Source organism: Molothrus aeneus, chromosome 3 (genome assembly GCF_037042795.1).
Source record: "Molothrus aeneus isolate 106 chromosome 3, BPBGC_Maene_1.0, whole genome shotgun sequence".
NCBI classification, from domain to species: Eukaryota; Metazoa; Chordata; class Aves; order Passeriformes; family Icteridae; genus Molothrus; species Molothrus aeneus.
In genome coordinates this window covers 24,405,491-24,428,856 of record NC_089648.1, presented here as the reverse complement: position 1 = coordinate 24,428,856, position 23,366 = coordinate 24,405,491, and the positions used below count along the sequence as shown (strand labels likewise).

At 38.7% G+C, this 23,366-nt stretch overlaps 2 protein-coding genes across 3 annotated transcripts in view; one reads left to right on the top strand and one right to left on the bottom strand.

The window, feature by feature from the left end:
• The first annotated feature begins 242 nt into the window (after window positions 1-242).
• ABCG5 (ATP binding cassette subfamily G member 5) lies at window positions 243-17,250 on the top strand. The gene is made up of 13 exons (XM_066546498.1): window positions 243-364; window positions 1,141-1,262; window positions 1,705-1,841; window positions 2,057-2,155; window positions 3,128-3,260; window positions 4,608-4,747; window positions 5,998-6,127; window positions 8,690-8,903; window positions 9,159-9,364; window positions 10,190-10,328; window positions 13,375-13,560; window positions 15,208-15,326; window positions 16,462-17,250. The coding sequence occupies exons 1-13, from the start codon at window positions 243-245 to the stop codon at window positions 16,638-16,640; spliced, it is 1,926 nt and encodes a 641-aa protein (XP_066402595.1). The 3' UTR covers window positions 16,641-17,250.
• The window catches only part of DYNC2LI1 (dynein cytoplasmic 2 light intermediate chain 1), an 18,505-nt gene continuing 12,272 nt past the window's right edge, over window positions 17,134-23,366 (bottom strand). For both annotated transcript variants that reach the window (XM_066546500.1, XM_066546499.1), the window contains exon 13: window positions 17,134-18,794. In XM_066546500.1, the coding sequence (XP_066402597.1) occupies window positions 18,726-18,794 (69 nt within the window). In that variant the 3' untranslated portion in view covers window positions 17,134-18,725. The remainder of the gene's footprint in view (window positions 18,795-23,366) is intronic.

The window sequence follows — 23,366 nt, the reverse complement described above, 5'->3', positions numbered from 1 at the left end:
TCAACTAATCACTGATCAGTTCTTCTCCGGAAAAAGAAAGAACAGGCAGCCCCTCTGTTTTCTTTGAGGTGGCAGGCGCCGGGGGCACCGACCTGCTGACCCCGGACGGCGGGAGCTGCCCCTGCGCGGTGCCGGGGGAGGCATGGTGGTGGTGGCGGCAGTGACAGTGGCGGTGGCGGTGGCAGGCACCGGGCCAGCAGCGTGAGGGACGCAGGGAGACTGCGGAGCCCCGGCACCCGAGGATGTCGGGCAGAGCGTCTCCCACCCTGCAGAAGAGCGGCAGCATCGGGCACGCAGGCAAAGTCATGGCTGCGGGGCAACTCCCCAACAGCATCAGCGTCCAGGGTGTCTCCTACACCATCAGGTAGGGCTGGGAGAGCGGTGTGGAGGGTCCCTGCTCCGGCCAGGGGCTGAGGGAGCGGGGCTGGCCCTGTGGGCCGTGGGTTTGGCCGCCGCCCAGCCCGGCAGGAGCCATGGTGCCGGGGCCCCCCTCGTGGTGCCGGGCCCCCCTCGTGGTGCCAGGCCCCCTCATGGTGCCGGGCCCTCTCATACTGCCGGGTTCCCCTCATGGTGCCGGGCCCCCCTCATGGTGCCGGGTCCCCCTCGTGGTGCCGGGCCCCCCTCATGGTGCCGGGCCCTCTCATACTGCCGGGTTCCCCTCATGGCGCCTCAGGGCCCGCCGCCTCAGGGCTGAGCCCTCCCGAGCCCCACCGCATCCCTTTCACGCCTCCCTGAAGGACGTGCTTTAGAGATTTCCAAAAGTGCCCTTTCCCACTGCCTTTCTTGCCAGAGGGATAACACGAGGCCCTAAGGAAAGGGACGGGTGGATTAACGGCTGGCAAACATCATCAGCAAATAAAGCCACAGTTCATGGTTGCCCTTTTGGTTGTAGTCCAAAAGCTTCTTAGCAATCATTCTAAAAAACGTGCTCAGATCTCGTTTTATCTTCCAGGTAATGCCAAAGTTGAAGCCTTAGGAGGGGAAAGGGCAAGGGGGAAAATACTTTAATTTTTATTTTCCCATATTTTAAAGTCCTTGCAGTTCCCATCCCACATGCAAGTAGCTATGAACCATTCACTTGCTTTATGCAAAATTTTTACGTATTCTCTCTCTCTGTTTTATTGTTCTTTGTTTTCCAAGAGAGCGTGTTGGCCCGTGGTGGAATTTTTCTTTATATTGTAAAAAATGGACCCGGCAAATACTTAAGGATGTCTCATTTCACATAGAAAGTGGCCAGATTATGGGGATTTTAGGAAATTCTGGTAAGCTGTTCCAGTTCTTTAAACAAAAGACCACAGTTAATACTGGTGACTTCCATAGTGACATGAATGTGACTGAGGTCTGTGTTTTAAATAAAGAAATTGTGGCTGATTTTAACTTCTGCTTTGTAAAAATGGTGCTTGGTTTTCAGAGTTCAGTCTTCTGTCATCTAACTAACAATTATAACTTCAATAACAGACAAGGTTACTTCAAAACTCAAATGTTTCACTGCAAAGTGTGAATTTTTTATGATTTAAATGCTAATTTGCAATCTAATTTTCCCATTTAGCTTCCCTTAATTAGCTGCATTTTCAGGCCCTATTATTTTAAAGTTATTGAGGAAAAAATCCAACTTTGTACTTTTTGGATGTGTCCAAGTCAGGCTACGACTCTTGGAGTCATAAAATTCATCTCAGCACATGATTAATTTCTTTTGTCTGAAAGGATCTGGGAAAACAACACTTCTGGATGCAATATCAGGCAGACTGGGACATAAAGACAACTTCTTTGGTGAAGTGTATGTGAATGGACGTCAGCTGAAGAGGGAACAGTTCAGAGATTGCTTCTCTTACGTGCCACAGGTTGATTTCTACATTTGTTTATTGTCTACTGTGCTTCCTTTTGTGTAAAAAAAAGTTGCTAGTGTAATGGAGTAGTGTAATGTGAATGTGATTTTACTAGGAAATTTGGGACAAACCAGTTAATAAGCTGTGTGAATGATTAGGCTTGCATGAAGAGGGACAAAATTTTAATTACTACGAGACTAACTCCTTCTTCCTCTTCACTTTTTTTTCAGAATGACACTTTGTTAACCTTTCTCACTGTACAGGAGTCTTTGACCTACACAGCTTTACTAACTCTAAAGAAATGTTCCAACAGCTCCATCAAGAAGAAGGTTTGTATTTTACAGTCTTCCACCAAAAAGTCATGCAGGATGTCATGGAATGTTTTTACCAGCAGCACTTTCAATCCATGGCTGTGTTTTACCTTTATGAGGTTTTGTAATCCTCATTCTGCAAATGGGGAGAAATCTCCCTGCTGAGGGGTAGAACACAAGCTCTCTGGTGGTCCCACCTCTCCAAGGGGCTTGTGCTGGTGCCCCAGGAAATCCCCGTTATACTGGGACAAAACTCCCACCCCAAGCTGAAGCGGTTACCCCTGCAGGAGATGCTGGTCCTGCTATTGAGGTCAGTTCCCTGTCCCCAGGGGGAGCCTTAGCTCTCTGGGGTATTTGGGCCCATGTGTGCTGGCAAGTCTCACGGACAGCACAACTGATTTTGGCACCACTCTGTCTCCTGTAGGATATCTCTCACTAACCACAACAGCTCAAAAAAGCACTGGTCTGCTAAGCCTCCTACAAGCTACTTTCTTGATGAAATCAGTGTGTTTTGGATTTACTTAAAGGACTCTTTTTGAATTCTATTTAAAGTAAAACTGGATATTCCTGATCAGAGGGTCTTGCTTTCTGTCTTCTCTCTTCCCCAGTCTCCCACTCAGTACTTTATACTTTCCCAGAATTGATGTGCTTCCTGCTCCCTGATTTTGGAAGCCAGAGCACATTATGTTCCACACCTTAACTTGTAGTCACCTCTGAACTCTTAATCTCTTAATGTCAAGTGAGGCTAAAATTGACTCATTTCAGAATACATTGAAATAAAATTTTAAAAAATAATAATTTAAATAATGTATTAAAAATAATCAAATAGAAATTAGGCCCGATACTGTCCAACTAGAACGGATGCATGCAGGATATTGGTAAAGCTGTAACTTAAATTTAGATCCTTTTTTTCTGGTTTTTTTTGCCATTGCACACAGGTATCCTTTGTGGATTATCTCTTAGTGTTTTGAAATTGCAATTATTTTTTAGGTAGATGCAGTTATGACTGAGCTGAGTCTCAGCCACATTGCTGACAAAATAATTGGAAGCCGGAATGTCGTAGGAATTTCTGGGGGAGAGAGGCGTCGGGTATCAGTTGCAGCCCAGCTTTTACAAGATCCCAGTAAGTACCACTGCATGGATTTTCAAAATAAAGCAAGGCTGTGTCACTGTGCTCCTACCACAGGCCTCTGTAAACCACTTTAAAATACAAAAGCATTTGCATTCTTTAATTTAGCAGAAGCCAGTCTGGTGATGACAGGAAAGAATAAGCAGTAACTGAGGTCAGCTATTGATTTGTTAGTTGATCTTGGAAAGCAGACAAATTAAAAATCTTAGGGATTTATCTATTTTATCCATAAATCTTGGATTTATCCATTTTAAGTCTTTCTGGGCTCACTATTCCCAAATGTTGGCTGTGGCCCATTAATTTATCATTTTTAAGTACATTAGAGCCATACATATGCAAGTACTGAGCCCTGTAGTGGAGTAGCTGCCCTTGATCTGTATATGTGTGAGTGCCATGTATATTCCAGTGCCAAAAAAATTCCAGTGAAAGGAAATCAAAGCCGACTAACTATGGAAGGATTATCCATGGGAAAAATGTTGTCAGCTTTGAGAGAGTTTCTTGAAGGTGCTAGAATCTCATGGAGTGAATGTACAGCACATATTTATTGGATGCTGGAGTCCTTGTAGCCATGTGGATGTGCTACAACTGCATATTAGGCAGGAAGGAGCTTAAATAGCACGAGGTACATGCCTGCTACTGGTGACTCCTGGGGTGTGGTTGCTGCTCAGGAGCTCACTAAACTCTACAGTAAACACTATAATAATTCTGTGTAGATGAACCTGGAGTGAAAACTCTCCTCTCCTCTTACCCTGATCAAGGCTGGACTGCCCTCTTCTGTGCTATGTGTCATCTCTATAAAAATAATAGATTTGGTGATAAGTTTTCCCCTTTCATGAGCAGTAAAATAATGAAGAAAAGGCAGTAACATCTGCTTCAATCTATAGAATTGCATCTGCTGTATTTTAACAATTATTGGTTTGTTCATAACAAATTCTATGTGTATATATAAATTTAATTCAGAATATATAACTCCTAGCTAATTTTGTCGCTTATGTTTACAATTTTGTAAATGCTGAAATTTATCATTATTGTTCTTGAAAGCAGATGTATCCATCAAAACTATTTTGGTAATTTTCAGATTTCACATGAATTTAGAAGAAATATTATGCTCTGAAGTATTTTTTAATGTCCTTATTCCTAGTCATTGAAACAGAACCACTGAAACTAAATAAAACTGAAAAATCCTGTCATGGCAATATCTGTGTATACCCTGCTTTCTGTGTGGAACTTCACCTGCAAAGTGATTTCTATGTTGTTTGCCAAATTAGCTTTAAGGGCAGAAGCTATGCCATTTGCTCCTCATTTACCTGAATTTTAAAGCTATTCCTTATTGTTTGGCAGAGGTCATGCTACTTGATGAACCAACGACAGGGCTGGACTGCCTGACTGCAAACCAGCTTGTCTTGCTTCTCTCAGAGCTTGCACACAGAGACAGGATTGTGATCCTTACAATCCATCAGCCTCGCTCAGAACTTTTCAAGGTAGATGATACCTCCTCACTACTGGCTTTTCCACCTGACCTTTTAGTACGTAGGTTCTTTTCTGGATGGAAGTACAAGATCCAGTATAGCTGCCTCTTTTCCTTTCCTTTGCTTAATTAGAGGCTTCTCTTGAACTGTGCAACTCTGGCCTTGTCCCAGTCACATGGCACTTAGCACACGTTGCCTTGTGAAAATAGTCTGGAGTCTGACTGTGTGCCTAACACTTGTGTTATGCAACTGCCCAAACCAAAACCACTGGGAGAAGTCGTGACAAGGCATGTGGATACACCTTGGTTGTATGGTTGGGCAGTCCTGCCTTGCAGGGTTTGTGCTGAGGAGAGGATTTCTCTCTCCCACTACTGTTTCTCACTTTGCTCTTATCCACCACCTCCCACATGAATGCAAAACTCCTCTTCCCTGGCTGACTGAATGGAGTGTAAATGGTTGTGGAGCCAGAGGGGAGCAACAGTGTTTTTCTGGACTGAAAGCAGCCCTGGTGTCTTGAGAACATGGATTGATCATAGCTGGTGGGAACCTTGTCCTGGCAGACATTCACTTGAGAGCAGTGCTGTTAGAGTCCTTAAGCACTTCAGGATAATCTTGGCGACAATTTGGGGGGTTTTACAGACTGGGGTATGAAGCACCAAAGGGGTCAGGCAGTAAGTGAAGGTGCATTAGGAGTGAAGTCAGAAAGCCACATCTTTTTTTGTGGATTACCTCTGTATGCTGTTGTCATTGACAGTTTGGAGAACCACTAGAGGTTAAAGATGTGTCATTTTGCATAACCACCAATGAGAAGAGTGAAAGAAAGGACAAATGTCTTTTGGGAGAAATACAGTAAGGAAGTTTGAATATGTCAAAACTATTTTTCCCATCAAAGCCTTTCTATTACCAAGACAGTAGCTGTGCTCAAGAATGAATGCACTCCTGATCTGATCACTGTGGTGACTGGTGACAGGACCTGAGGGAATGGCCTGAAGAGTGACAGGGGAGGTTTAGGTTGGATCTTAGAAAAAGATTTTACTCAGAGGGTGGTTGGGAACTGGCTCCCCAGGGAAGTGGCCACAACACCAAGTCTGACAGAGTTCAAGAAGCTTTTGGACAATGCTCTCAGGCTCATGGTGTAATTCTTGGGTGTCTTATGCAGGGCCAGGAGTTGGACTCGAGATGATCCTGATGGATTCCTTCTAAGTCAGCATATTCTGTGATTCTTAGTAGATACTGCTAATATATTAATTTTCCCCCAACAGTTATTTGATAAAATAGCCATCATGAGCTTTGGAGAAATGGTTTTCTGTGGGAACCCTATGGAAATGATCTCATTTTTTAGTGACTGTGGCTATTCTTGTCCTGAACAATCAAATCCTTTTGATTTCTATGGTAAGTTTGTCTAAGTTGTTTTGGTAAAACAGTTTGTTTTTTTTCCCCAAGTTGAAGTTTTTCCAGAGATAGAAATGTATTTGTTTTCTGCTCCAACTTTTTAATTGTTTTCAGCTCCAAGAGGGGGCTGGCCCCATGTCATTCCTAATGACTCCATCAAATATTTGCAGTAAAGGAGTAAACTGCCACTAAAAAAACAATCTCAACCTCATGAAATCTGTAGATTCCTGATGGCATTTCGCTATGGCTGTGCACTGGCTGTTGGAAAATTAATTTGACTCCAAAGCTGTGGAAAATCCCATGGTCCTCCAGACTCTGTAATGACAAGCAACTTAAAAGAGTTGTGTGGAGGGAAGGATGTAGAATAAATATGGGATGACTTGAGGCGTCAATTTCCAGGAATTCTAAGTTTGAGGTTTCTGAAAATTTGGGGAGTTGCTAATACCAGGGTAGACAACTGGAACAGAATGGGTGCTTCAGGAGATGATGATAGCAAGGTGATGATAGCTGTTGGCATAAGCTGGAGAGTACTGTTTTACCAATTCAGGATGAAAAAAAATGGGTCAGCAGGAGACTTTGGAAATGAGAGTTGGTTTTGCTGCAGGACATCCATGTCCCTTGTCCATACAGGCACAGGTTTGAAGAGAATATGGATGTATTTGTACAAGTACAGATATGCAAACATGTACCTGACTCTATTTACATCCAATGTAAATGTAGGGTAATTTCTGGCAGTACTGGCTGAGCACTAACCAGAAAATTTGGCCAATTCAAAAAGCTGCATTCAGAGCAGGCAGTGTTTTCCTATTGTCTACATGGCATTCTAAACTCAGTGAGAAGAGAGGATGGTTGTTGACATGAAGCTGAAATGGGATAAAGCTGAAAATACTGGTATGACAGTGAGGATAATTTTGCCTTCATGAATTTGAATAGTCTTGAAAAGCATAGATGATTTGAGATTTAGACCCACTTTTTAAAAAGCTTGGTAAAGAAGTACTGCATTCTTCAAATGTCAACCTTTGAATGTGACAAGAAAGGAAAAAAATATAGATTAGAGCAAAGAATCATCAGAATATTTAGTCTTTTGAAAATTGGTAGTTTATATTTTTTGTGTGATTTGATGTGAATGAAGGGACAGATTCTGATATCATTTACACCAGCAACAGAGGAAAATATATCCTATGTATTGAGTGTGGATTATATTGCTGAACTGTCACACGTTTGTAAAAAGTACTAATGCATGGTAGGCATTAAGCTAGTTGGTCTAGTTAGTAGTCAGTGTTAAAATTCTTTTAAAGCACACCCAGTTGCCATTTATTTCCTGTGTGACTTCCAGCAAGTCACATTGGCCAAATTTCAAAAAGTGATTCTGCATTTCAGTTGTTCACATTTGTAAAAGTGAAGGCTTCATTTTGGATGTGTTTACCATTAAAGACAATTCTGCTGAATTCCAGCTTTTAGAACACCAGGAAACTATTCATAAGTCTAATTCAGATTTTGAGGAAACTTAAGAATCTTGGACAAGGCCTCCTTTTGTTGAATTTGCATTTTGAAGTTGAACAGAACATTGCAAAACTGAAATCTAAGGATGAGAGAAACCTTAGGAATAAATAACTGATGAAGACATCTTACCAGATGTAGAAGAGTAATATAAAATTGGGTGAGAACAAATATTGCTGAGAACAACAATCCAGTTTTCAAAACCTTGGCTAATTCATTGCTGTTAGGGAAAAGGGAAATTTCTAAGGTGTTTTAGCACTATTACTGAATCTGTGTGACTTGTAAAAATGGAACACACAAATTTCCTATCTGCCAGCAAAAGAATTGCTGGTGCCAGGAGTATGTTTAGGTGGGCTTATTAGAAAGGAACATTAACTCTGTGAAATAGTTACCTTTCCTGAGTTCCACAGTAGTCAGTATTACTTCCTTCAGCTTGGGCTGAGCCTGCTAGGGGAATTTGGCCAGCTGAACATCCTCTGACTTCACATTAAAATTATGTCTGCAAAGGGTAGGTGAAACCCAGTGCAATAATGCATTAGCAGCTCAAGGAGAGAAGAGAAGTGTCTCTACAGTGTGAGCTCATACTAAGCAAAAAATAAAGCTCCATAATTATGGAGAAGTGGGCAGAGGACAAGGGGGAGCCGTGGAGCCACGTCTGAGCATTTGTCTGAAAACCTGAGAAATATATGACCACATAAGTAATTTCTTCATCTTCATAAATGTTCATCCTCTGGTGCTTTGTCTTGCTCTTGACAGCTCTGTACTGTGCAAGGAGAGTGCTGAAGGTCTGACCAGCACAGTGCTTGGGCCTTGCATTTCCAGATCAAGGACCTGAACTGCAGGGTCCTACAGAGGTCACAAAACACGGATTTCTTGTGGCTGCACAGTTAATTAATTCCTGCTGCATCTAACAGAAGGGAGAAAGAAGCCTTGAATACTTTAAATTGACCTTTTCATCTTTGCATATTTTAGAATGGAGACAAGATGAAGTTAGTTGCACAGGGAAAAAGGAATGAAGGGAAAGTGATGTGTATATAGAGTAAAAGCTTTGTCATTTTACAGTGGATCTGACATCTGTGGACACCCGAAGCAAGGAACATGAACTTGAAACCTACAGTAGGGTTCAGGAATTTGTATCAGCCTATAGAAACTCAGAGATCTTTAGCAAAGTACTGGCAGCCATTGAAAAAACAAAGTATATGAAGGAGCTGCTACCAATACCATTCAAAAACAAAGACTCACCCAGTGGCTTTGACCAAATACTGATTCTTTTACGGTAAGACTTCCTCTGCCCCCCTTTTTAAAGCAATTATTTTTTTCCTTCTCCACTAATCTTTCAGGTTTCCCCTCCATGTATAAATGCACTTCCTTGGTTATTTGATCTCCCACTGTACTTGTCCCTTGTCTTTTTCGATATATTAGCTCTTGGTGGGCACCGTGTGTCTAAGATTTATTCCAAGCTTAACACCCTACCAACATGTGTTCAGCTGTAGCTAACAAGCCTTTTATTGTTGTTTTGTTTCATTATCAGGAGAACAACAAGAAATCTCTCCAGAGATAAGATAGGCATCATCATGCGTCTCCTGCAGAACCTGCTGTTTGGCTTGTTTGTAGCCTTTTTCCTTCTTAGGCTAAGGAATGACCTGGCCCAGGGAGCCGTGCAGGACCGTGTGGGGCTTGTCTACCAGTGCGTGAGTGCCCCCCCCTACACAGGGATGCTCAATGCTGTGGCCCTGTGTGAGTGTCTGTCTGTCCTGTCCTACGTGCAGCAGCAGGTGCAGCTGCCACTCTGCCTTAAATAAGAAAAAGTCTTTATTGAAGATAGTAATTTAAAGGATCTTCACTGGTCTAGGTAATGTCAGAGTTGATACAGAAGCACAAAATTCAATGGAATTTAAGGGAATATGCCCTGATCCCTGCCTTTCTTTTTTATAGCTGGCCTGTCTATGAAAGCTTTATTCTAAACTGTGCAAAAGATTTCCCTGTGTGTAGCATTTTATAGGCAAGACAAAGTCTAGGTCTAGCTGATAGCTAAGTGAGCTCAAAACCAGACACATGGGAAAGATGGATATACAAACCAGCTTTGACAGCAATTAAGCATAATTGAATTTATGAGTATTATGTGATTACATTTTTTAAAAGGATTTTTCCTCTTACAGGTGCCATACTGAAAGCAATAATAGTTTCTATTTGCAACCCTAAAAACTGTTCATGCAGAGAACATACACTGCTGTCATCAGCTTGAAATCAGAGCACCTCAATAAATTGCCCAGTGACAGAGGTTTTCTCTTGTCCCTAATTTGTATATGCAAAAAGAGAAGGCTGTCCTGCATATTGATAAGTTAGGCCTCTTTCATTAAGCCTACCAATATTTGCAATCTGCAAACATGCAAAAATGCTTTGCATTTACAGTGAGGGGAAACGGGATCAGAGTGGTTTAGGCAGAATGTTTGTGATATATTCTCAAAGTTGTCTCTGTGCTTCAGATCATTTCTGCTAATAACAAGTCTTGCTCTTTCTGTTTAATGGTAATTTACTTCATTCCTTATATATTTAATTCAGTCCCACCTCTACGTGCTATCAGTGACCAAGAAAGTAAAGATGGCCTGTATAAGAAATGGCAAATGCTTGTGGCCTATATAGTCCATATCCTGCCCTTCAGTGTCATCAGTGTGGCCATTTTCAGCACCTTCATTTACTGGTAAGCATTTGGACCATCTGTTGGGTTGTCTTTTTGTTTTTGTTACCAGTGTCAGTTACCATGTCAGCAAAAGGCCTCCTGGCATGGCTTCCTGCTGTTGTCTCTCAAAATGATTACACGGAAAGCATAAGGAAAGATAACACAAACTTAGCCCTTCTCTTTCAGGCAGAGCTGAAAACACACACCCAGTAAGTAAATTACCAATTCTTTAGGTAATTTGGAAAGTTTTAATGGACCTGGGAGAGTTATCATACTTTTGTCATATTGAAAGCAGGAAGTGTCATTTTACATTGCATTTAGAAAGACAGGAAATAAAAACAAACAAACAAACAAAACAAGAACCAAACAACAAAAAAAACCAAAACAAAACAAAAAAGAAAACCACCAAACAATCAAAAAAACCCCAAAAAAACCCGAACTAAACAAAAAAACCCCAAACTCAGGATGTCAGCTCTAGGCACATGACAGTAACAAAACTTTTATTTCCTGGGACAATGGGGTTTAGCTACAGCATATGGAAGTGATAAAATCTGGATCCCTTTCTTATACCCTCCAGAGAAAAGGACAAATTTCTGTCCTTCAATCCTTTTCTTTTCTAATGTTGAGAGATGTCTAGTGCACCAGAGTTAATTTTAGTTTTCCTGGGACGGTTGCAATCATTTGGCAATCTGTAGTAAAATGTGTACAAGCGATGAGCAGGCTTGGTTTGTATTGTGGATGCATGTTTTCTGATGAGGTGTTCAAAAGTGATAAGTGGATACACCCTCATAAAAGAGCTAAAGTGCAGAAGAAGCCATTCTGCTGTAGTTGTGCATGTTAGTGCTCTTGATTTCCAGTCAGATGGATGGAAAATGGATGAAGTAGAACTGCACAAAATTGCTTGGACTTCTGAAGCAGAATTTCTGCACAGGGAATTTTGTATCAATTTTCCCCCATCTGGAAAAACAGAAAAAAAGGATGACTATTCCCTTCTTCCTTCTGTACTCTATAGTAGACAATGAGGGGCCATGCTCAGCATTTACTTAATTCTTTCAATTTGAAATCTCAATGAAAAGAGAGCATCCCTGAGAGGAAGATTTGTGCTCTTCCAGGTGTGAGGACTTGGATGCATGGGCAAGTTGTTTTGTAGTTTGGTGTGGATATGAAAAGTAGCCACGTTTATCCCCTTATCTACCTGTGCTTTTATTTCTGCAAGCTGTCAGTGCTAGCAGGGCTCCCTGAGAAGCCTTTTTTTCACGGACAGACAGACAGGCAGAAATGACTGTTCCTTCCACTAAATGCTGTGCTGTTTGTCACTGATGCCAAGAAAAGAGCCATTTGGCAAGCAGCTCTCCAGGCTCCATGACTCTCTCAACTCCATAATAAACAGGGAATCGACATGGGCAGAGACTTTGCCCCTATGTTTTGGTTGGCTCAAACACAACCAACAATAAATAGTGAGGCTCCAGTTAATGGATAATATTTACAGGTATTATCTTTCCAATATTGCAGTTGTTTGGAAGCCATCAGGGATGTGTCAAAGTGATTTCACAATGCTCTTAGACCTCTGAGGGCAAGTAGTTTCTGGATGAAATTTTGGCAGTTGTTACACAGGATTGAACTTTATGGAACGAACTAACTTTTTGAGAGGCTTTGACAGCCTCTGGCATGTGCTCTTACAAGCCATTTCTTGTAGAGTTTGTGTTTGTGGAGGCAGCCAGTTGGGTCAGGCAGACCCAAACTCTGACCTGATCAGACACAAGGAAGGTTTGGCCAAGTTCAAAGAGAGCCTCTTTTGCAACCAAGTGAAGGCCCTGTCTGTGCAGATTTTCCTAGCGGAAGATACCTCTGGGAAATCTTCTAACAGTTCACATCATGTTGTTATTCTCTTGCTGTAATATTCTCTCTTTGGGCTGTTTCTTTCTTTCTTCTGTTCTATTCAAACCCCAGATTAACTAGCCTATGTCTCCATATCTCTGTGTAAAGTAGAGCAGCTCAGAGGTGATAGTTTTCTGGTAGGACTTTGGAAAACTGTTTCTTCTGCACCAATCTGTACTTAAAAGTTGTTAAATACCTGCTACCTCACTGAGTGTTTAATACTGGAAGGATCAATGTTCATCCATCTATTTATAAAATATTCTGGTGTTACAAGAAACACTACAGGAAAGCCTATAAGAAAATTGATACTTCTGTTTTAAGACCATATTTGAACATAGTGGATTTAAAAAAAACCCCATAGGGTCTTGCACTGAGCAACAAAAAAAGAAAATTAAATATCAAATTGCTGCTTGTGAGCTAAGCAAAGCATGCAGCGTGCACCTAGTGTGAGGCAATTTTAGTATGAGGTATTTTGGAAAAAGAGTAATGTGTCACAGTGTAATAAAGGGTTTTGTCATCTGTCACATACACTATAAGGCTGAATTAACTTTGTCAAGCAATTTCAGGCTTTTCTTAACTTTTTAATCTTGAGTGTAGATTGAGAGGACTCTTTCCCTTGGGTTAACTAGGAGAAAACTGAGAACAGCATGTTGCATTAAAGAATTCAGGAGTATGGGGGAAATTGCATTGGTATGAATTACATGGGTGGTGAATTCAATTAGTTTTTCATTTAATTGAATATATCCATGCTTATGTTTGCTTGCACATTATCAGAAGTGCAAAATCCCATCTGTTAATTACCTGCATAAGGATGTTCTTTAAATATGTGACTTACATGAATGATTCCCACTGCAAAGACTTTACTTAAAGCAGCAGGTTAGTTTAAGGAATAGAAAAGCCATGGTGATTGTCTTGGAAAAACCTGGGTTTCTACAAGAATTATATCTTTGCATAACCCTCTTCAATCTAGATGGAGAAAACCTCATGTATCTGCACTTACATAATGATAGTAAGTGGATGTCCTTTGTGTTAAGATTCCAAACAATATACTAAGGATTAAGGCATAAATTCTTCACCTAATGAGCTATAACTGCAAAAAAACCCAAATAGAAACAAAAGTAAAAGCTACTTTTCAAGTTTATTACCCAAACATTGTTTTTTAACTGTTCTTTTGCTCATCTTTGTACAGGACTATAGGATTGTATCCTGATGCTTCCAGATTCGGAATTTTCTTTGCTGTTGTGCTAGCGTCTCACATGATTGGTGAACTAATAACACTTGTTATTCTTGGCATGGTTCAAGACCCAAATATAGTCCAAAGTGGCATTGTGCTTCTTAATTCAGCTGGTGTGATAGTGGGAACGGGACTAGTAAGGTAGGAAAAAATCTTACTTTGTTACAGTGTTGCTGTTAACATTGATGTGGAAGAGTTTCTAGAAATTTGCTTTTGCAGAAATCCAGTCATGCACAGGTAGCAATGGAAAAGCAAGAGCTGCTGTGCTCCTTCAGAGGCAGAACTACCTAATCTTGTTCGGCCTTGTACTAAACACAAAACCAGACACTTAGTATCTTTAGATATCCACAAAGATATTGAACATTTCCCCCAGTTTTTGCAAATACATTAAGGATAAAACTGAAAAATTAATATCTATCAGCTCATCTGAATTCTTTTATTGATGCTAACATGATGATGTGAAATGCTGTCCTCATTGAAGGAGCCTACCAAAAATCCCTGTTCCTACATATTTTAGTAACTGCTGGAACTTATGACATTCAAGGCTGGTAATGCTGGTTTTTAAAAGCAGTTGCTCTCAAGTATCTTACCAGTATTATTATCCAGTTTAGCCAGTAAACTTTTCAGTCCCTTTTTCTACCTGTTCAGACTGAAATCTATAAAAATTATTGAGTAGTGTAGTAAATACGCAAGAAAATCATGATCTGCTTGCTCTATAACTGTGCAAATAGATGGGTTTGTGTTTTAATTGTGTGAATTTTGAACAGTTTCCCCCTTGTATTTGTCAATACTGAAATTACTGGGGTTTTTGAGGGACATACCAGAATAAATGTGTAATTGTTAAAAGCAGTTTTCCTAAGATGCTGAGCAAGTAAGATATGTTTACCTGAGACCCTCCCAATGAAAATGAAGTAAGCCTAACAATACATGGTGTTGTCCTCAAGAAAACCATCTGAATCTTCACAAACTTGATGATGCTTTGTCTCTTTAAAGTAGATCTCAGCTCATATTTACAATATAAAGCTAGGTTAATGTCTAATTATTTAGTCCCTGCCTAATTTCAGGAAGATGTGTATTTATAGTGAAAGACATTTATTCCTGCTACCGTAGTCTAATGCCTTAATGATAACTTAAAAGCATTACAGTGGTTTCTAACCTCATTTTACAGCACAGACTTTGCTCATTAATATTATGAATCTTTTTGATTGATCTTCATAAGCAATGAAGGACATTAAAAATAGCATGGAGACTTAGGCTGCTGCATTTTTTTCTGGTTTTTTTTTGTTGTTGTTGAATTATAAGTCTTGAAGTACGTTAGATGCTGAAATTGCCCTGTCTTGTTGAATGTTTCTTCTCCTTATTTTTGCTTCATTTTTGCTTTGTTATTCCTGTGGCAGTGAATTCCTATTCAGTATTACTTGATTTTGATGATGGAGGGAGGGATGGTGGTTTCTTACTTCGAAAGCAAGTCATTTTTGCAAGTAAGGTTTATATTGGGCCTTGTCATTTTCAGTTTATCACTGCCATGTGAACAGCAAACAACCATAGAATTCTTTGTGACTGTTCATAAACAAATCAGGGCTGAATGTTGTGACACTGTACCAAAGTCAGGGACAGCCTTCATGGTTGTCTCATCATTTAGCCCTAAAATTGGACTTCATGTTTGAAAACCCTACAGGTAAAGACAAAAATTGTTTTTGTCACAGGTTACAAACAATGAGAGCTTGTTTTAATATGGGGTCACTTAGTATGTAGCAAAAGCCAGCTTAACTTCTCTGTTTCTTTAAGGACCATTGAAGAAATGCCAACACCTTTGAAACTACTTAGTTTTATTACATTTCAAAGATACAGCAGTGAAATCCTTGTAGTCAATGAATTTTATGGCTTAAACTTCACATGTGGTAAGTGTTCAAATAAAAGTCCATTATAAATAGTTTTAATGAGATGTTGATGCTTATTTTCCTTCTTTGTACATGTATCCTGATAAAATAAAGGTAACTTTTGAGTTGCTTAAAAGAACTTACTAATTAGTGGAGACTATAATGCCACATCAGCAAGCTAGAGCAGAATTTTATTCTTTTGTTCCAACCATTTCTCATTCTTCCAGTTCTTACATCTTCCTCTTTTTCACCTATTCTCTTATCCCCTCTTTGGAGGAATTTTGGAAGCTAAGTTTATTACAGGCTGGAATTATTTTTTTTTGTGCAATATTACACAAATAGAGCATCAAGAAAATTGCACAATCTAAGATCAAACATCAGTGGAGGGAGTATTGAGAGGTAACAAACAGCTGACCAGGTATCTCCTCTTAATACTAGAGAGGCTTCAGTTCAAATGTGTTTCCATGGTATTTACTGAGACCCATTTACTTGGGTCTGTCAGGTTGTGCTTTGCTGGTTGTGAGCCAGACAACCTGCAAAACAAGAGAATCAGTCAGGGTGGCAGGGTTAGTAGCTAATAGACATTAGTGGGGTAAAACTTACAGCTTGGAACCTACCCTAAGATATTTGGGGTATTGTAGCCACGTGTCTGTGCTCCTCTCCAAGGCTACATATTTTTATCTATTAATCTCTCCTGGACCTCTTTATTACAAGATCAACAACAGTTAGAAAACAAGTCCATGACTCTATCAGTACCAGTAAAAACGTCATTTTTAATGTGCCCTTCAGACAGACACCATTTCTTGCATTTTGGAACCCTCAACATATATGAACACAGTAAGTCTACCACATGGGGCAACTTGCTTCTTGATGCCACTCTAGATAATGTGTCTGAAAAACCAAAAATCTTTGTTTGGCATGGACACAAGAGAGAGCTCCTAGTGACCATTTGTTCTTGCCTTCAAAAAGTATGTCATGGATTAACTGCAGAAACACAGGGCTTGTCTGGTTTTATTCCATGGTGATGAGAAATACCGCTGTGGGTATGGTTCTTCATGGAAGTGATGTCAGAAAGAGGTGTATTTAAGGCATGAGTTAGAGACTGGAGTCTGAGTTTTAATTTTACTGATTTACCTACTATTGTTTCGTTTGACAGGTGGAGCCAACAGTTCCACTGCAAATAATGCTGCGTGTGTTCTCTCTCAAGGCATCCGGTTCATTGAAGAAAACTATCCTGGGGCATTGTCCAGGTTCACAGCTGATTTCCTCATACTCTATGCTTTCATACCAGTACTTGTCATTATTGCAGTTCTGTGCTTCAAATTAAGAGAGAATTACTGACTGACAATGAAAAAGTAGCAATTCCAACAGTCTCTAATAGTATACTTTTTAATATATTATGGTCCAAGGCTTATATTGTTGGATTTTAGATAGAATGTAAATGATTACACATATAGACATATTCATCTTCTTATGTTTGTTTTCACCTTGAAAACCAGTGTTCTCTTAAGAGTGTGAATGACTCCTGATATTGGTATTCCCCACCCCTCTCTTCTGGTTGATTTCCAGATCAGCCATAATCAACAGTATTTCATGTTTTAAAGGGCTTTCTGATTTAATTTAGTCAGCTATTGCTGACAGTTTTTAACAATGTAGCAATGGTGCTCTAATTTTTCCCCCACTATTTTATTTTTTAACCACTACTAGTAAATAGAGGGGTCCAACTGCTAGTAAATCTCATTTCTAGGATTGTATTTTCAGTCTTATGTCTTGTTTTGATACCATTTGAGGAATCTGTAGAGAGGAAAGAAACCAGATATGTGTAAAGACAGAATCAAGAACTCACTCCATTTTAATCTTATACACACTATGCAACTGATAAGTACAGGATCTTGAAGCAGTATCAAAGTTACCCAAGTTGGTTTTGCCTTGTAATTGATAGTAAATCAGTGAAGACAGGTTATTTATATCAATTCTTTCTTTTCACTGTCAAGTTCTAATCTTGTTTTGGAAGCAGTTTATGAATTACAAGGAAAAAAAATGTTTGTTTAATAATGTTTTGCTTTTATTTAATAAAATGTCAATTTAACTAGGGAAAAAGTATGAAAGTTGTTTGTCAGAAGCAATGCTATTTTCATCTTTGGAAATTTTTCTCATGGGCCTTTCAAAACTGAAAACATAACAGACACAGAATTCCTAAATTTTGTATCTTATTTTCATGTTCTGTGAAGAAATTAGTTTTTGCAGAGAGATAGATTTCTCCAAGGACATAAGTATATTTGTATCTTAAAATTCTGTAATTATATAGCTAGTTTTATATGATGATTTCGAGAAGAGGCAGTTCATAACAAGGAATTTTAAATCCAATCCTCAAGGTAATACAGTGTTTCCACTTAAGTGTATTTTTCTAGTATCTTTATGTAAAATATTCTGAGATATAAATGTTGTTATCAGAAAAACATCTGGTGAAGGAATATGTTAAAAATAACAAATAGTTTTAAATAGCTGGAAGGATACCAGATTAGTCTGTCTCTCCCATTTTTATGAGCATGTAGGGTTGATCTGGTTTGCCATGTGACTGTTCGACATTCACTCTCTGACAAGTCTGAACTCTCAGGAGACACCTCTGGCTTTAAACTGGATTGTCCTGTGGATTCTCAGAACACTCAGTGCATCTCACACTAGAGAGGTGTACATGGACAAAAACCCATTCCTGCTGTAGGCTGAATGTGAATCAATAATACTCTCAGCACTAACCAAGTATCTGTCAAATTAATTAGACTGACTTCCTAGCATTTGAATATATGACAGAAACATCCATCTTGTAAACTCTGTGTGACATTATACATTGCAGGAAGTAAATCCTGTATTAAACTGTATTATTCTGTGACACAGAGAATGCACACTTCTGAATTCAGGTCAAAGAACGTTTTAACTCCACTTCTGCCAGTTTTAGGTTTTTTTAATTTATTCAAATATATCAAACAATTATGCAAGTATTTCTTAAGCTTTGGTTTTGAACTACAAAAAGATGCCTAGACACTACATAATCTCATATTTTGGGTGTGAAAACTTGTTTATATTTAAATATATGCATAGTGTAGAAGTATTCAAAAGTAAATCAAATAATGTGATATAAATGAGGTTGAACTGACTAATGCCAGTCTTCATATACAAACCCATGTGAGAGCAATCTAGAATTCCTTTCTCCCCACTTTTTAAAACTCTTTGCCAGTGCCAAGATAAATTAATTTAGACTGTGAATAAACAGCTCCTTTTATAAAAATAACAATAGGGATGCTTGATAAATACCAACTTCATAGTTTGATATTATATATTTTCAACTGCATTAGATGAAATTGCTAAAGGAATGTAAAAATTACAAAAATAATTGTGTAAATGGTGTTAAACTGAAGACAGAGCGATTCATCCATCAGAGTCAAAATCCATTTCTTTCCAGGATTTAGAGGCATTTCTTTTGTATTGTTCAAGTTCCTAAAAAGAAACATAAATACATATTAAGCTAATTTTCTCATTACTAAAAGTCTCCAGAAACTTCATGTATTTATTTGGGAAATGTATGTATGTACAAACACTTTTCACTGCAGAGGAGGTGTAGTGTATTTCTGTATTTAACAAAATTATCCTAGAAGTGCTATGAATTTTGCCACAATTGCTGTCATGTAGGGAGCTACATTTTGTGTACTTTAGATCAGCAGAGTACTAGTAAGGTAGACAAATGACCTCATCTCAGTCAACTGGGAGCACTGAAGCCTGTAATAGGAGTTTCTAGCACAACTACAAACAACAGTTTCCTCTGCTGAATTTTATGTAGGGGTGTGTACTGTCAGGAGTCATTTCTAAACATTTTTTTCAGCAAAAATCTTCATGCTAGCATTATGCTATGATTGTTTTGTGGGTGCAAGTGTAGGGGGCAGGGATCAGATTTACAAAGAAAACATAATTGTAATTTAAATGTGCTTTCAATGTGATCTGAATGCTTTAAACATAATTAGTGCTAGCAACTTATCACAGATATCTCAACATTGGCATAAAGTGGGCTTAAATTTTTTTTAAAACATTAATGCTTCTGTACTTCTGTGTTTCTGTAAATTCTTCATTTGTCAAATGGGGAAGATCACACCTAATCTCATAAAGGGATTGGGAAGAAAGACTTAACTGATGTTTGTGAGGCACTCAGATAAGATAACATTACCACACACTCTCAGAAAAAAAAAAATTAATACTTTTGTGTTCATTGAAGTGTCTGAATGGCAGGTTGAAAAATAAGGTACATAAAGAATAAGGATGATGAAAAGAAATACTGAACAATTGAATTGAGACATCAGCAAAATAGTATATGATCATGTAATTAAAGACAATACTACAATGTCTACAAACAAGAAGGAAAAATTAAGATTGGAGGAAAAGCCTTAATTGTTGCATTTCCTCTGTTCTGACTGACTGATATGGCTTCAGCTTTCCTTTTGATGCAGTTTCTTACTGGAAGTGCCCTCAATCTGGAACATGGTGAAAGCAACCAAGTACTGAAACACTAATTAAAAGTCTTAAGGACAAAAACTTTGGTAGAAAATTTAATAACAGTGCTCTAATAATGCTCTTTAATTTGGTTTAAAAATGAAATCTTTTTTTACCCATTTGGACATGCGTTCATGTGAAAACAAGAAAGCTTGTTCTTGGCAGCTAAGTAAATATGCTAAATAACTTTTTCTCTTATGAAGACTAGCATATGTCCTGGAGAAAATTAAAGGTGGTACTGCTCTGTTATGCAGGTTAAGGTAGAGGCCTATTATATTTGTGTGACCAAGGGCTCATGGCACAGTATGAAATCTTTGGTTTTGTGGAATGAGACTGAAATGGTCTCCTGAAGTTCAGCAATATGATAATGCCAGCAAAGTATGCTGAAAGAATATGGCTCTCAGTCTGTTGGCCAGCACAGTCCCCATGTCCCTGCAGATCTGACATGGAGGTGACATTTGGTTGTGAGTTGATTAGGCTGCTGCAATTTTAGGGGAAATGCAACTATTCTTCCTTGTGAGATGCAGAATCTTCTTGTGTTTATGACTTTTTAAGTCCTAACAGTTCATTAAGATTTGCTTCCATGACTTTTCAGCTGACACCAAATGGCACCAGGCATCTACTTTTTTTGACCTCACTTCATGGCTTGAGGCTTCAGCTAGAACTGGCACCAATCCCTGAAGTAATAGCTCTGTGTAACAAGGACCAGTCACTGTGAACTTTGGCACCGCATCATTTCTGAAGCACATGAGTAGGAGGCTCTCCAGGTCATTGAGCTCAAGGTTGAGCTTTATCTGTTGCATCAATGAATGAAGCTGCAGTCAAATGTCCAGATCAAAAGGTCCAAGCACCTATTTTGAGCATTAGCAGTGAAGGCATATCAGGAAACAATGAAAAACCTTCAAAAAGACACCATAGAGTACTTACATCTGTGGCAGAAAGCATTTCTAAAGGAAAGAGAACAGACATTCCCATGTGCCAGGCTCTCACTAAATGCCACAAACATTTAGAAGGAACTAAGAAACAAGACTTTCATGCTCCCCATAGGTGCTCACTGATGCAGGTATATATATGTAGCTCTAATCAGAAATATTATTTTAAAAGGTCTCACTCTTATTCAGGTTATGTGTGTACCAAAAACCAAATTAAGGTGACCTGAAAGCATCAAAAGCTAAAAAGCTAACAGGGAAACAGGGAATGGACAGAGGATGACAAGTTTGCCATGTGGTTTATCTATGAAGAATTGACCAAAACCTAGACACTTAAGGCCTAATAACTATGCAGATAATTTTTTTTTTTTTGAATCTTGAAAGCCCTGCAAAACCCACAAAATTCCAGTAATTCCTGGAGAAAATCTGCTAGTTAAGAATTACATTAGAGATACAAATTTCAAAAGGTTCCCTGGTGTTGTATTCTCTCTCAGAGCTTAACTACAGGGAATGAAAAGCAGCAAACAATTCCAACAGCACTATTTAATATAAACCTCTGCTATGTATGTCTGTGGGGCAAGAACTAGGAAAAGAATTCTGAAAAGACATAGTTGAGAAAGAGAGATGTGCTCCATCTTGAAGGAAGGCACAGTGAGGAAAAGACGGCCTCAGAGAGCTTTCCAGAGCAAAAATGTTAAGAAAGAAAGTGGTACATCTCATAGTTAACTCTGAAAATATTAAGGAGGCAAAATAATCTGGTCTAAAAGAAAACAGTTATGTCAGACTGCTGATGAGCTGAACTCTAAACTTCTACAGCCAAACAGCATCTCAGATAAATGCTGGCTAACAGTACCTTGGAGTCAGCCAGAGACTTCCTTGATTTTTTTTTTAAACTGTTTTCTTATTTTATACTCAGGAATTAGAATTCAGTCTTTTACTCTGCTAGAATGCAGGCAAATACTTCAATCAGAATTCCAAAGTTGGAAATGATTTATTTAAACTTTGTATTATTGCCACAGTTATCTGTAAATCTATTATGGTATTATCGAGCAGTCCTGATGAGGACTCAGTCAGTCAGCTATTGCTGGCTCTTCTATCAGATGCAGTGACAGGGGCTGTGTTTTGCTTCCCTTGCTGGTTTTGTGCTTCTTTTTCTATTGAAGCTTATCTTTGAGATAAGTAAGCAAATAGGCTATCATCTGTAGTCCAAAGTAACATTAATTAACCGAAAGTAACCCAGAAAAGTGGTAACATGAAAACATTCACTGTCATCACATGATACTTCTAATTTTGCATTAGGTCCCATGATTTCATTAGCAACACCTTGCATATTGACCATCTTAAAATACTGGCCCTCCTATGCAATAGGTACCATGAGACTCTATAAAGAATGTCAGACACATGAGGAATTTAAAAAGTTACTTAAAAATACGAATTTTGTGCTGCTTTCCATTGAACTGGAAAACTGAAGGACACTTCAAGAAACACTGCAACTAGAAAGTTCTTTTCTTTTAGATACATATTTCTAGCTTGGTGCAATTCAAATTCTTAGTATAAAACATTTTAATAATGTGCAAATAATCTTGTAAAAATTAAACTTCATGATAAAAACTTAGGAAATAACTGCAGATAACAGAAGTAATTTTCTCTTTAATGCTCAAATTACTTGTAGTAGTCCAACAAAAAGAAGCTATAATGGTTTGCAATGCCCTTGAACAGATTAAGATTCTAAAAGCCTGTCTCTTTTGTTTAAAAACAGAAAACTATTAATTTCCTGTATGATTTAATCAATACATACCAGTATCTTCTTTTGCAACACATTATTATGTAAAAATAACAAACCTAGTACACTATATAGTTCTTTTGAGATATGTAGCTATACTGAGTATGTTTATATTATAAATTCCAAAAGCAGTGTGCTTTACAAATTTTAATGATTTCTAGGACTACTCTTGATGTGACAAATTCAGAACTGATACCTACATCAACAGGATATTGCAGGTAATGTGCAGGTTCAAAGGCTGCAGGGGATTTTTGAAATTGCTTTATTCTTTGGATAAATCTTGATTTTAGGAGACCCATACCTATGAACATACCCATACTGATGAAAACTGTTCTATACAGTACTGCTACTCAGCTGATGTTATATACTGTTAGCTGTAAGGCAGTTATTTAATCTTCACCTGGTTTGCCACAGAATTTTTCTATAAAATTAATTCCCCACTAATCTAGAGAAAGGCAGAAACTCTTCAAAATTTTTAAGAAAAAATAGAAGACCCTTTCCCCATTAAAGGTCTTTCCTGGAATTCAGGGGTTAAGCCACATGTCATCACTCTGTGGAATAATTCCATTCACTCTAGTTAAGATAAAATGTCCATAGCCTGCAAAGTCAAGTTAGAAATGATATCATCTTTCCAGTTTAAATAAGTTTTGAAGGAGAAAGACAGAAGAGTCCTCACCACATACCTTGATATTGCTTCCCACACTTTGTTAGTCAACACTCAAATGAGAGTACAGAGTGAAGAAATGAGGAAATGGCTGTCAAGAAAGCTTCAAAGTTTATTTTAGTGAGTTAACTTTAGAGTACAGTTTGAGGGAA

Coding starts and splice junctions, on each gene's coding strand:
- ABCG5 (XM_066546498.1), top strand. CDS start 243: ATGTCGGGCAGAGCGTCTCCCACCCTGCAGAAGAGCGGCAGCATCGGG. Junction 2,156..3,127: donor ACAGCTCCATCAAGAAGAAG/GTTTGTATTTTA, acceptor ATTATTTTTTAG/GTAGATGCAGTTATGACTGA. Junction 6,128..8,689: donor AAATCCTTTTGATTTCTATG/GTAAGTTTGTCT, acceptor GTCATTTTACAG/TGGATCTGACATCTGTGGAC.